General features: G+C 40.6%; 1 protein-coding gene and 1 long non-coding RNA gene across 2 annotated transcripts; both read left to right on the top strand.

Moving 5' to 3' along the window:
* Positions 1 to 2,058: 2,058 nt before the first annotated feature.
* On the top strand, positions 2,059 to 7,798 carry LOC138040050 (uncharacterized). Its single transcript, XM_068885845.1, is given in 5 exon segments — positions 2,059 to 2,435; positions 3,870 to 4,305; positions 4,308 to 4,364; positions 4,514 to 6,172; positions 6,792 to 7,798. Coding segments are annotated over 5 exon segments (3,411 nt in total). The 5' UTR covers positions 2,059 to 2,183.
* A 1,415-nt stretch (positions 7,799 to 9,213) lies between these two features.
* Positions 9,214 to 10,527, top strand: LOC138041261 (uncharacterized). The gene is made up of 3 exons (XR_011130780.1): positions 9,214 to 9,508; positions 9,633 to 9,830; positions 10,346 to 10,527. It is a non-coding gene; the product is annotated as an uncharacterized lncRNA (long non-coding RNA).
* Positions 10,528 to 13,757: the final 3,230 nt, after the last annotated feature.

The following is a 13,757-nucleotide window of genomic DNA, read 5'->3' on the forward strand; positions in this document are numbered from 1 at the left end:
AGGATCGTGACGTTTGAAACCCAAAAGAAAAAAAGTGTGTTTACAGTTTGATGTCTTCGTTTCTCTGCCATGCTGTCAGCTGGTAGTGATGGTAGCGACCGAAAGAAGAAGAAGAAGCGATCGAAGTCACCGAAAGCCCAAACGAGGTTGGCCCGGTCACTAACTAACAATCATGGCAACTGATAGTGACAAAAAAACGTCAATGCGAACGTACGGCACAGGATACAGCGGACGATTTGAGCTTTAGCTAGCTTTCTTTCGAACAAAGCTTGCATCCTATTGCATAGGTCTTATTGCTGCAGAATTGATTTTGAAGTTACGCTGCCGTCTTAAGATTAATGAATAAGAAGAAACACCGAGATTGTTTATCACGAGCTGATTGTTATGACCAGAGTAACTCCGGCGGTCGCCTGGATCTCTTACCACTGTTGTGGCGAGTCAAGAGACAGACTCGATTGAATTAAAAATTCAACAATTATTACAACAAAATAAATATTTGAAAAGTTGTAAATGGAAAACTGACTAAAGCCAGATGTGTCTGAGTTCATAGACAAAAGCGAGTGGTATTTATATTCGCCTCGTTGTAAATAACCCATTCACGTTGGGCTTGAAAACGCGTACTACGTTTAAAATTCTCATCCTGTTTTACTTGAACAATTAAGCCCTGGCCAAACTATCGAACAAAGTTGGATCCCACATGCAACGTTGTTGGATGTAAATGTTGACGTAGTGGCAAAACACTACTGGCAAAACACTATCCAACATTGCTTGACGAATTCAAGTTCAGGTTGGCGCAAAATTTGAAAATTTGGCGTACCGTTATGCTACTGGAGTTGTTTTAGGACGGAAAGGACGTATTCAAAAAAAGAAAAACCAAAGAATGATTAAGAGAAATTGTAGAAAAGGTTATGTTCTTTGCAAGATACATCTCCGCTCAGAAGATGATGATTATGAGCTCGGATCAATTTGCAGGAATTTTAAACGCTATTGAACCAGACACCCATCTCCAAACAGAGCGATAATGATTAAGTAGCCTAAAAGTGTCCAACAGACATGGCCTTCCTTCCTATTCGCTGATCAAGGTTTCATCAACAACCATGACGTCCCGTTGGTCCTTGTTGGCAAATGCTAGAAGCCTTGGCTTGAAAATAAGATAGCGATTCTGGCGATTAGTGCTACGAACGTGACTCGATTTAGGACACAACTTTGTTGGAAGAGCGGCAAAACACTGCAACATTGCTGCGTCAAACAGAATTGTTGGTCGTAATGTTTGATCAAAAGCAAACTCTATCCAACATTTGATCGAACAAAAAATGTTGAACGAACATCTTCCAAAATGAGTGGTCAAACTGTCGAACAATGTTGGATCGAAGAAAGTTGGAGCCTTCAATCCAACTTTGTTCGATAGTTTGGCCAGGGCTTAAACTGACCTTTTCAAAGAAGTCACGTGCAATTCACGAGCCGTAAAACCTGACTTGAAAATAGCCTGCAATGTAAATACTAAAAAACGCGTATTGGCCGGTCACTTCAGTGTTGCATCTGTGTTTGAATATTCATATTCATACATTATTGACGACGCTTTCGTGATGTCTGAAATTACCAGCACCTCGTGACCAAAAATAGGACGTTACAAAGCCATGTTCCCACTGGCACACATTAATTCAAGATACTAGTTGTGCCTTGCGGCAAGTGCCAACGAGGCAAAATTGTTTTATGTCTCTGGAATGCGTGAAAGTTTGACACACAGGTGAAATTATCTTACTGTAAATTAAAGAAGGAAAGGAAGAGTGTGAAGTAACTCTGATAGGAGTCTTCGTCTTGAAGGCATAATTTTCATCACGTTTTTGAAATGTGGAATGTTGAGGGAGTATTACTTAAAAAGCAGTATCTTGTGATGTTGAAGTGTTACCTTAGGTTTACTGGTTGTTTGAGTATTGTTTGAATAAATGTGCACATGAATTTTTGTTTCATTTTTTGATTCAATCAAAAAAAGATAATTTTTCACGTTGTTATTGTAAGATAGTTTTGTGCTGGTATGTAGATTTCGTTGGCATGCAGGTTACATATTTATGCTAAGTAGTTAATATTTAAGGAGTTTGTCCGTTAGGAGTTGTCACTTCGACGGCATCTCCGCTTTTGATCAGTTCATTTCGGAAATTTTGTTTTTAGTTTATTTTCGTGCTATGTCTAATCCACCGCCGGAAACTGCATCATTCCAACCTCAACAGATAGACTTTTCTAATTCCGAGACGATCTCGCTGATTTCTTCCCTTCTTGATTCGAAGTTGCAGAAAACATTTGGCGATTTCAAGCGCTCCTTGGACGAACGCGAGGTGGAAACTCGGCGAGAACTAAAGAAATTGAAAACAGACTCTAAGGCAGCTAGTTCACTTCAATTTAAAGGTAACAGAATCCAGTTTGAGTTTAATACACAGCTCCTTGACGGCCGTTGGCAAAACCATGATCGGACCGGACCGGACCGGATCGGATCGGATCGGATCGGATCGGATCGGACCGGATCGGTCCGGGCCGGACCGGGCCGGACCGGATCGGATCGGATCGGAACGGATCGGATCGGATCGACAAAACCCGGACTGGCTCAATATCAAAATTCCTGCCAATAGACACATGAAATCCCTGGGTCACCAGTTAAGGTTACTTCCCACCTTCACGGGTGTCCTTCCAGAAAAAGTTCGTACTCGCGTTTCAATAAAATCATAGCAAACTATACATCAGAAGAAAGCTTAATAAATGTGGACAGTTTTTGTATGCAAGGGCCAGCTGAACAAAGTACAAGTGCCGGATCTTGGGAGATCTGACCAGCAAATAATATTTAGACTAAAAACAAAATAATTATGCAAGGTTGGTTGTACGGCTGTGAGGATATATAGTTTTTGTTTGACCAATATTTCGTCAGGTACGGCCCGACTTCTTCAGGGAGTTATGTACGAGTTATGATTTAACTCCCTGAAGAAGTCAGGCCGTGCCTGACGAAAATTGGTCAAACAAACACTATATATCCTCATAGCCGTAAAACCAGCCTTGCATACTTACTTTGTTTTTAGTCTTAATAAATGTAATTTACGCCAACAGTTATAGTGTAACCGAGTTTTCCTTTTATTGTCAGGAGACGGTAAGACGTGAGACCACCGAGAGTTCTTCTTAATTTATCGGGTATCGGATGCCGCTTCACGAGCAAAATGACTTCACAGTGTTGATATTCACAAGCCATCAATCAACGAAATTGTCTCAGGCGTTTTCGATATTCTGATTGGTTGTTTAGATGTTGGAGTAGCCAAAAATATGCGAGGTATGTTGTGTAAATGGACGCCATGAGAAATTATTCTAAATATCGGAATCTCCTGACAAGCTTTTGTTGATTGATGGCTTGTGAATAACAACACTGTGAAGTCATTGAAGCTATACATCAGAAGAAAGCGGCATCCGATACCCGATAAATTTATCAGAAGAACCCTCGGCGGTTTCACGTCTTACCGGGGCCGATTCTAACACTTACCAAAAGAAAAACTCGCTAAAGCAGTGTATTTATCGTAAGCTACATTTACTAAGCTTTCTTCTGATGTATAGTTTGTTATGATTTTATTGAAACTAACGCGAGTACGAACTTTTTTCCGGAAGAACACCCGTGAAGGTGGGAAGTACCCTTAACTGGTGACCCAGGGATTTCATGTGTCTATTGGCAGGAATTTTGATATTGAACCAGTCCGGGTTTTGTCGATCCAATCCGATCCGATCCGATCCGATCCGGTCCGGTCCGATCCGATCCGGTCCGGTCCGATCCGATCCGATCCGATCCGATCCGGTCCGATCCGGTCCGATCCGATCCGATCCTGGTTTTGCCAACGGCCCTCCTTGACTGCCTTGATCTGGCTATCTCTAATCTGTCCGAGGGAAACCTGCTGGCTGTTCAAGAACATCTCCAAAAGGCCAAGTCTGACCTTGAGAAACGCATTAAGTTGATCCGCTTTGCTGATAAAAGTCCCGCTGGCTGGGCTGCAGTTGAAGAATATGAGTCCGACGAACTCGCTGAAAATTCGGAAGACGAGAAGAAACTTCGGGCAGCTGAGCGTCGTGCGTTTACCAAGATTAAGCAGAAGTCTTCCGGCAAATCTCGTGTTTCAAGGTTCTCAAATGCTGCTAAATTCCGAGATTTTCAGGCTGTACAAGTCCCTGGATCTTCGACTTCTGCTGTTACGTCTTCTCCATTTTCTGCTCACCGCTCTTATTTTCATCAGCCCTTTCGAGCCGCCCGACCCGTCCAGCCTTCTGACATCTACTTTAACTGCAATCAGCGAGGACACTGGGCTAATTCGCCAGCCTGTCCTTTGTTCTACAAAACAAGGGCTAGTCTCCCCAGCACTGCCGCCAGTTCAACGTCTACAAAGTCAACCACCGTCTGATTTGGCAAATGTTCTTGCACGATTGGGTCCAGATAAGTACTCTGACTTTGACTTTGACTTGGATCACATTTCTCTTGATTCTTACTTTGCAGAATATTTTGAAGGCTCTAGTCAAGTTATTGTTAAGGGTAGGCTTAAAGCTAATATTTCCTTTTGGCAAAGCATTGGTGCCTCTAAGTTTATTTTAGATACCTTAAGTTTTGGTTATAAGATTCCCTTTTCACGGGAACCTACAATTGTTTTTCTTAATAATAATCGCTCAGCTTTGGGTGAGAGTGATTTTGTAGAATCCGCTATTCAGGAGTTACTTAGGGTTGGCTCTATTGTTTCGTGTACTTCCCCCCCTGACGTGGTTATACCATTGTCTGTTTCTGTACAGTCAAGTGGTAAGAAGAGGCTTATATTGGATCTTAGGCATGTTAATTTCTTTGTGAATAAGTCCAAAATTAAGTTTGAGGATGCTCAGTCTATGCTAAATTTTTTGATCGGCGAGTCTCTTTCTAATTTGTGGGCTTATTCTTTCGATATTAAGTCTGGGTATCATCATGTTGAAATTTACCCCACACATCAAAGATTTCTCGGTTTTTCGTGGGTTTTCAATGGGGTTCGGAAATATTTTAAGTTTGTCGTCCTGCCCTTTGGTCTTTCTACGGGCCCTTATATTTTCACCAAAGTTATGCGTCCCCTCGTCAAGCATTGGCGTTCTCAGGCCCTCCGCATTGTAGTTTATTTAGATGACGGTCTGGGAGTATGTGGTACGAAGGATACTTGCCTTCGACAATCTTTGTTGGTGCATTCTGATTTAATTAGCTCGGGGTTCGTCCCAAATAAGGATAAGTGTATGTGGATCCCTAGTCAGTTGCTTCGCTGGCTTGGTTTTCACTGGGATTTTGCTCGGGGCTTGTTGTCTATTCCTGAAGATAAGATATCAGTTCTGCTTGCGTCCATAGGGGAGGTTTTTAGTTCTCGTGTAGTAACTGCCAGGATGCTGGCTCAGGTTACCGGGCGTATCATTTCCTGTATGCTTGTTTTTGGCCATATTTGCAAGATTATGACGAAAGCATTGCATTCTGTTATTGTAGATAGAGCATCTTGGAATGCCGGGGTTTTTCTTACTGATGAAGCTATTTCTGAGTTAAATTATTGGTGTGCCAATGCTCGGGCACTTAATTCTAGACCTTTTGTCTATCCAGTTAATGTTCCTCATCACATTGTCTATTCCGACGCTAGTGACGTTGCTTGCGCTTCTTACATTTATGTTGAGGTCGACGGGTTTCTTGTTGCCCACAAGAATTTTGATGATCTTGAAATGAAGCAAAGCTCCACTTGGAGGGAATTGAAGTCTGTTAGTTTTGCGTTGAGAAGTTTTGCTCCCATTTTGCATAATTCCTCTGTTAAGCTTTATACTGATAATAAAGCTGTAGCGTTCATTACAGATTCCGGGAGCAATAAGCCACATTTAAATACTATTGCTAAGGATATTTTCTGTTTGTCTTCTGCTCATGGTATTAGGTTGTCAGTGGAATGGATTCCTCGTACGCTTAATCAGAAAGCTGATTATTACAGTAAGATCGTTGATTTTGACGACTGGTGTGTTTTCAACGATTATTTTCGTGCAATAGATTCTCGATGGGGTCCTTTCACTGTAGATTGTTTTGCTAGTTATGCAAATACCAAGTTGCCTAGGTTCTATTCGCGCTTTTACAGTCCCAACACTTTGGGTGTAGATGCTCTTAGTCATAGCTGGCAAGGTGAGAACTGTTGGTTGGTCCCTCCTGTTTGCCTTGTCACTCAAGTTATTGAGCATGTCAAATTATGTAAGTGCGTAGGCGCCCTTGTGGTCCCTTATTGGCCGTCTGCCATTTTTGGCCATCCATCATTAATGAAGGTCGTTCTTTCCGTAGTTATATTGTTGACTTCCTTTACGTTGCTGAAGGAAAGCGAGTTTTTGTTCACGGCGTTAATAAGAATTGTATTTTTGGTTCTGATAATTTTAGTTCGTCTGTCCTTTTCTTGCGTATTAATGGCGCCAATTAAATCTGAGCAATTAGATTGTATTTTTTGTGATTTTCATCTGTTGGAATTAAACTGTTTGCCACTTGGCTTTGTGTGTTTTATTTGTTTCGCCACTGGGCTTTTGCACACTTGATTTACTCTGGATGTATTAATGGGGCTAAATAAATCTAAGCAATTAGATTGTATTTTTCGTTTTATCAGTTATTGGAATTTTAAGTGTTTGCCACTTGGCTTTGTGTGTTTATTTGTTTTGCCACTGGGTTTTTGCACATTTGAGTTACTCTGGACGCCGCTGGTAGTAGCCCGTGTTAGACTAAAAATTCTTGTTCTATTTTTTGTTTCTTCCTGCACAAGGTGATATTGCTTTTGCGCAGATTAGTTCCACCCTACAGAATCCTGAACTCCGAAGACTTGCCAGTTCTCTTCCGGCTCGTGCATTGCAGTCCAAGGCTCCACGCACCATTGATCAGTATTCCAGGTCTTTTCAGAAATTCAGAGTCTGGGCATCTTGCTTCCCCGAGATCACGGCTTTGCCTACAAGGCCGTTAGACGTCGCTCTTTACCTAGAGCATCTTATTCGAGGTGATACAAGCTCTTCCGTACTTCAGTCTGCATCTTGTGGTATTTCGTGGGCTAATAAGCTCTATGGTTTTCCCGATCCTTGTCAAGATCCTCTGGTGAAGAACATTCTCGAGGCTGGTATTCGGATTTCAGCTAAACCAGTAGTTAAAAAGGAGCCAATTACTCCTGAGATGATTTCGTCAATTTGTTTTAAGTATGCCTCGCCATCTGCTAACTTGTCTAGTCTCCGAATTGCAGCTTTATTTGTCACTGCTTATTGTGCATTTTTACGCTTTGACGAGCTAGCTAAGTTGCGCTGTTGTGATGTAAATTTCCAAAATTCGGATTATGTTAAGATTACTATTGCCAGTAGTAAGACTGACGTATATAGGGATGGTTCTTCAGTTCTTTTGGCTAGGACGGGTACTGTCACTTGTCCTTATACGATACTTTCTCGTTATTTTCATCTCGCTTGTTTGAATTGTAATTCTAGTGACTTTGTATTTCGCAATCTTGTTTATCATAAGTCCACTCTTAGTTATTCTCTAGGTTCACGACCTATATCCTATTCTAGGGCTAGGGAGCTTTTGCTTAATTCTTTAGTTGAACTAGGTTTTCCTAAGTCTAGTTATGGTTTACATAGCTTAAGATCAGGTGGCGCCTCCGCCGCTGCGAACGCTTGCATCAGCGATCGTTTGTTTAATCGACATGGTCGTTGGAAATCAGATCGTGCTAAGGACGGCTATGTTAAAGACAATATCAATTCCCTTCTTTCAGTTTCTCGTTCGGTCTATCTTTAAATTGTGCTTTATCTTCGAAATGGGGCAATTTATGTCTGATCAATAAACGAGATGCCCCCTCCTATGACTGGTGTTTTCTTCCATATACTAAGTTATAAATTATTTTGTTTTCGTTTCACTGCAGAGTGATTAGATAACAAATATAATTTTTCACGTTGTTATTGTAAGATAGTTTTGTGCTGGTATGTAGATTTCGTTGGCATGCAGGTTACATATTTATGCTAAGTAGTTAATATTTAAGGAGTTTGTCCGTTAGGAGTTGTCACTTCGACGGCATCTCCGCTTTTGATCAGTTCATTTCGGAAATTTTGTTTTTAGTTATTTTCAGTGTTTATTACTATCCTAGGGCAATTTATGTCTGATCAATAAACGAGATGCCCCCTCCTATGACTGGTGTTTTCTTCCTTATACAAAGTTATAAATTATTTTGTTTTCGTTTCACTGCAGAGTGATTAGATAACAAAGATAAATACAACAACCGTGTGGGGAATGTTTCATCGGCGCAACTCGAACTTTCACGCACGTGGTGATGAAGGAAAATTATAATAACAATAATAATAACAGCACTGTATTTGACATTGAATGAACCCTGAAAAGCAATGTCTGCTAAGCTAAAGAACCCAACATTTAGTGATCGGCTTTTAACGGCGATTCACCAGATAATAAATGTATTGAACGCAATAATCAAGCAATATTGTCTACCCCCGCTTTGTCCAAGTTGTGGGTGGTTTTAATTACGCAACGCTGGAGTCCAAGGACAATTCTTTGTGCTATAAGAAGATGTGTTATAGTAATTTGTTCAATTTTTTCATCTGAAGTCAAGGACTATTCTTTGTGCTATAAGAACATGTGTTAAAGTAATCTGTTCAATTCTTTGATCTGAAGTCTTTAAAAACGTGTCAATCGACGAAAGAACGCACTGGTTTTAAAATTGACAAGCGAACACGCTGGTTCGAAATTGACGAACACGCTGGTTCGAAATTGACAAGCGAACACGCTCGTTCTGTCCAAAATTTGCAGGTATAACCCTATTCCTTGATCAGCCGCTGCTTACAATTCAATTTACAAACACGTAATGCAACTATGAGCGCCTCCAATCTCACTGGCTGAATCGTCCGCTGAAACAATACACAAACCACACGGTGGAAGCGACACATGCAAAAACGTGACGTCACTACCCAAATATGGAGTATTACTTACACCCAAATATGGTCAAAAAAGGGTCCCTTACGCTGAGATGAGCTTTTTCTTCTGTACTCACGTACGGCTCTATGATTTGCCAACTCGACGGCCGACCCTCTGGGGTCGGCCGCCTCGTTGGCAATTAATCCAAATTATTGGGGTGACATACTTATTGTTGATCCATGCTTTTCATATTTTACATCGCTGAAAACTATGCTGAAAATTGCAAAATTTGCAAGTCCTAACACTGCCGACCCCTCCACCGGATGTAACACGTGTAGAGTTACTGGAGCAATTGTCAACAAATCACCGACGCGTTCATTCATAATCGTTTTGGTGGTGAAAAGTTTTACGAGCAAAGCTCATTTCAGTTTTGACAAGAAGTTCACTTACCAAACAAGCTGATCGAATCGAAGTTGTCTGATAGAAAGTCTTCAGCTTGTCTGTGTCTTCGATAGGGCAAAAAAGTGAAGAAGAATCAAAGATTGGTTTGACAGCCTGGAATGTAAAACCTTTTAGGTGCCTACGGTAAGATAAATTGCTAATAAGCAAGTATGTTATTCGGTAGAAGTTACTTTCACCGGTGCACAATTAATTTCACGTGTAATAAAAATAAAACATTTGGCCTTAGCTCATTTCTTTTTTGGACCAGGAGAAGAAGATTCGAAGAGATAAAAAAAAAACAACGAAATTATGGCCTTTTCTTCAACGTTGTTGCTGAGTTTCCTGTTTGGCGCCATCGGCGGGATAATCACTGTGCTGTGTGTGAAAATTTGGAAAAAACGAAGAGAAGGAAAAGGTTGCAAAAGGAAAATTCCGGTGGAAAATGACGAAAGGCTTTGTTATTAAAGTAAGTACAGTTGCCTAAATCTTTCCAGTAATCGAGACTTGGATGCCTATGCCGCATTCTTATGTAAAACTACACAGCAGTTTTCTTTTACTTGAGTTGAATCGTCTTTTCGTTGTAGTCCCTTGATCGATTTCTTTACTTTAAAATCAGTAGAGAGGCGATCCTGTGTGTTTCATTGTCGTTATAAATCCCTCCTCAAATGGCAAACACACTGTGCCATTTCCAATTGCCCACTTACCCAATGATGCGTTTACTGAATGAGGTGTTTCCTTTAATAAGCCAAACCGATTCTCTACGATTCCACGTTGTTTTAGTCCCATTTCTTTGCCTCATGAAGAATTTCTTAACTATATTTTTTGTCATTCAAAAACCCCTGGTTTACATGTTTAATGCTTAGAAAAGACAAACGAGAAAACGCTTACAGTTCACACTTCGAGAAATTGGTAATAGAGTAATTGGGGGGCTTATGTCATGTATTCTTTGTATTTACACATCCTTTTGTGTTTTCTTGTTAGAGTCTTGGCACAGTTGGCTGGTGGAAAAAATCTTAGTGATTCTTGAGTAATTTTAGTTATAGTCGAGAATTGTTGTAAGCCTTAGACGAGTTACTTTCATCGGAATTCTGTAATTTTTATCAAAAACAAACTGTAAACCATTGTGGAACCCTAAATAATGTAAAACTAGGGGTAATCGAAGCTTAGGCGAGTGCGTTCGATTTTTGTAGGACGGTACAGCTTTGGTACAGGTAGCAACTGATGGGGGAGGGTGGATGGTTCGTGTGATAGGGAAATGTTATTACAGTGGAACCCCGATACAACGATCCTCGATATAACGATATCCCCGGTAAAATGATAAACATGCTATGTCCCGGCAAAAGTTACAGTAAAATGTATGGGACAGAACCCCGATATAACGATCTTCAATATAACGATATTCCCGATATAACGCTGAGTTCTTAGCGTACCGAGCGTAAAATCTTCCCCGATATAACGATATTACAGCATCAGTACACAGATACAACTTCAAATGTTTAAGTTTTGTTTTGTTTTGTTTCCCTTTTACGATTCATACCACAGACTTTGTTGTGTAACCTTGATAACGTCTAATGCTTTGCAAATTGTGAGTCATTTGATACTCATTACAAGTTTAATTAAACAATACGTACAGTAGTAAAAAAGCACATGTTAATTTTACCCTGATATAAAGACATTTTCGGTTATTTTAAGGCAATATCGTTATATCGGGAGTCTCGTTATAACGATACCTCGACTAACGATCTAATTCCACTGTACTGCATCTATGAACGTGACAACTTGTTAGACGTAATCATTCACTATTTATTTGGAATTCTACATTAAGTAGAAAACTAATGAAAATTACTCTAAAATGAAACTATTACTTGCAAGTCTTTTCAGCTTGTGGTATTCAAGACCTAAGATTACTTTTCTGTGCTGAACGCTTGGACAAAATATATTCAGTTTGTTGATTTCAATGCCGTAAATATCACAAGTCATGATGAAATGGCGCCGACGAGCGTCATATCTCGGTAGATTTACTTTGTGGCACAACGGCCGCCAAGCTTCACAACTCGGTTGATTTACTTTGAGGCACAACGGCCACCGAGCTACACAACTCGGTAGATTTACTTTGTGGCAGAACGGCCGCCGAGCTACATAACTCGGTAGATTCACTTTGTGGCACAACGGCCGCCGAGCAAAACAAACCGGTTTGATGCAAGCGCGAGGAGTCGCACGCATTTTGCAAGGACAGTGACGAACCATGCTTAATCCAAAGTAAAATTTTACCGACTTCAGTTGACAGACCTTCAGCAATCTTTCAGCTCTTTTCAACGATGAACGATGGAAGATTATCACATCTCACCAAACGCAAGAATAATGAACGCCGACGACGCACAAATCACCACGTGCGATAGTTCGTCAAAGTGAGGCAAAACGTAACCAAGCGCCTCAAAGCGAGGCAAAAGTGTGTCGACGAAAATGCAATCTCGAAAAAACTTCCCTTACAACACAAATTAGGAGTTGCGTTCTCGTACCTCGGACGCAATAAAAACCGTACGAAGAAAGTCGTGTGGATACTCTTTGCTGGACCAGGATTGAGAGATATCGTTTTATTCTACAGGATTTCTTACACGAGGGACAGAAGTACGGAAACGCAATGACTCACGAGAAAAAATATCAAACGAACAAAGTAAGCGTTAATTTTTCAAATTACTTCTATGAGTCGTTTCCCTGTTGCCGCCGTTCAAACGGCCAGAGAACATCGAATTAAAAGTGTAAATTATGCTTTCGAAAAATCGCCAAAAACCATCGCAGATTGAGTTGGGCTTTGTGTTTAGGTTTTCTGCATATATAATGTGGAAATGTTCAGCTAAAGGGATATCAACAATTACTTCAAGATAAGAACACTGGGAAATGTCCGGACTGTGTTGCGTTGTCAGAGCTCCCTTTATTGCAAGTACTTGGAAATGAAAACCAAGAAAATAACCAACATGAACATGAACAAGCAGAACAAAATGCAAATCTTTCGGCGATATTGGACATCCATTGTTCGGATTCGAATTTCCTCGAGGATCGAAGAAATGTCCTAATAGCGCATTAATTTGAATATTAATAGCTTACAAAATAAAGTTGAAGCGCCATCGAAAGCATTGTTTATAAAGGGCCCATGTTAACCGTTGATCGTTATCATGCAGAATCTTTTGTCCTCGACTCGAAAAAAATCAATCGAAACTTTTGATCGTCTGTGCTTTATAAAAAGGGTGCGGTTTGTGCATGGACAGGGCCAAAATAGCGAACAAGAACCTTTTGCATGCTACCTTGGAAGCGCCTTCTCGCCCCGGGGGGTGTACTTTCTTATAAGAGGCTAATCGTTTTCACGACTGGATTGACTATAATGGGGTTACATTTTTAGTAGAGTTACTAGAATGGGGTCGTGCATTTTCGTGATTTCTGGGATAAGAAAATTCTGGTAAGCAGGGATTTTAAAATAGGAAGAATGGTTCGTGCTATTGTTTTAATATTGAACAATCGGCTCGGTACGGTACGTTTGTAAATACTTACGGCTAGCAAATGTACCAGAATGTTTGTACTGAAGGTGAAAAGTAAAGCGTTCTCCATTCAATTTAACAAAAGTGTCAATTCATTTAAGGATGACCTAGGTTTCAGTATAAGATAGAGGCATAATCAGAAAGTGACTAAGATTGGATAGCGAAAATAACATTTGCTCAAGTGACTAAGTTGGGATAGCGAAAATAACATTTGCTCAAAATTGACTAAGTTGGGATAGGGAAAATAACATTTGCTCAAAAGCGACTAAGATGGGGTCTACAATTGGCCACAGAATAGACTATAATGGGGTAGGGGTTCGGAGAGGCCAGCGGCACATACCCAGCAAAAATTGACCCAAGTTTCCCCCCTCCCCCACCCCGGGCTTCTCGCTTTAACCTACTTTAGTGTGAAACTCTCTTTAAGTATCACGGAGGTTTCAGAGTCTGGGAATCCAAGGTGGGAGGCGAGCGTTCTGACCACTTCGCCAACCACGCTCCCATAAATAACATAAATACCCCGCATATTCATTTCCTACGCTAACAAAGACGTCCATGCATACCAACCTCCTGACAGTTCTTACGGAAACACGGTTTATCACACTTTGGCGTCTTATGTTATTGTCAATAACGTCAATTTAATGTTACATTGGTTGCGGTCGCATTAGGGAGTTAACTCTAGCGTTTAATAAATCAAGTTCTATTGTTCAGTGTTCCCCTAGGGATTCAAAATACCAGACAGTTCACACTAGAGTAGTGTCAACACTAGTGCTACACTGTTTCTTTCAAGTGTGACCACAACCATTGTTAAGATAAATCAGTCTACACCTATAATATCAGTAAACACCCGCATATAAGAACAC

Source organism: Montipora capricornis, chromosome 3 (genome assembly GCF_036669925.1).
Source record: "Montipora capricornis isolate CH-2021 chromosome 3, ASM3666992v2, whole genome shotgun sequence".
In the NCBI taxonomy this organism is placed as follows: Eukaryota; Metazoa; Cnidaria; class Anthozoa; order Scleractinia; family Acroporidae; genus Montipora; species Montipora capricornis.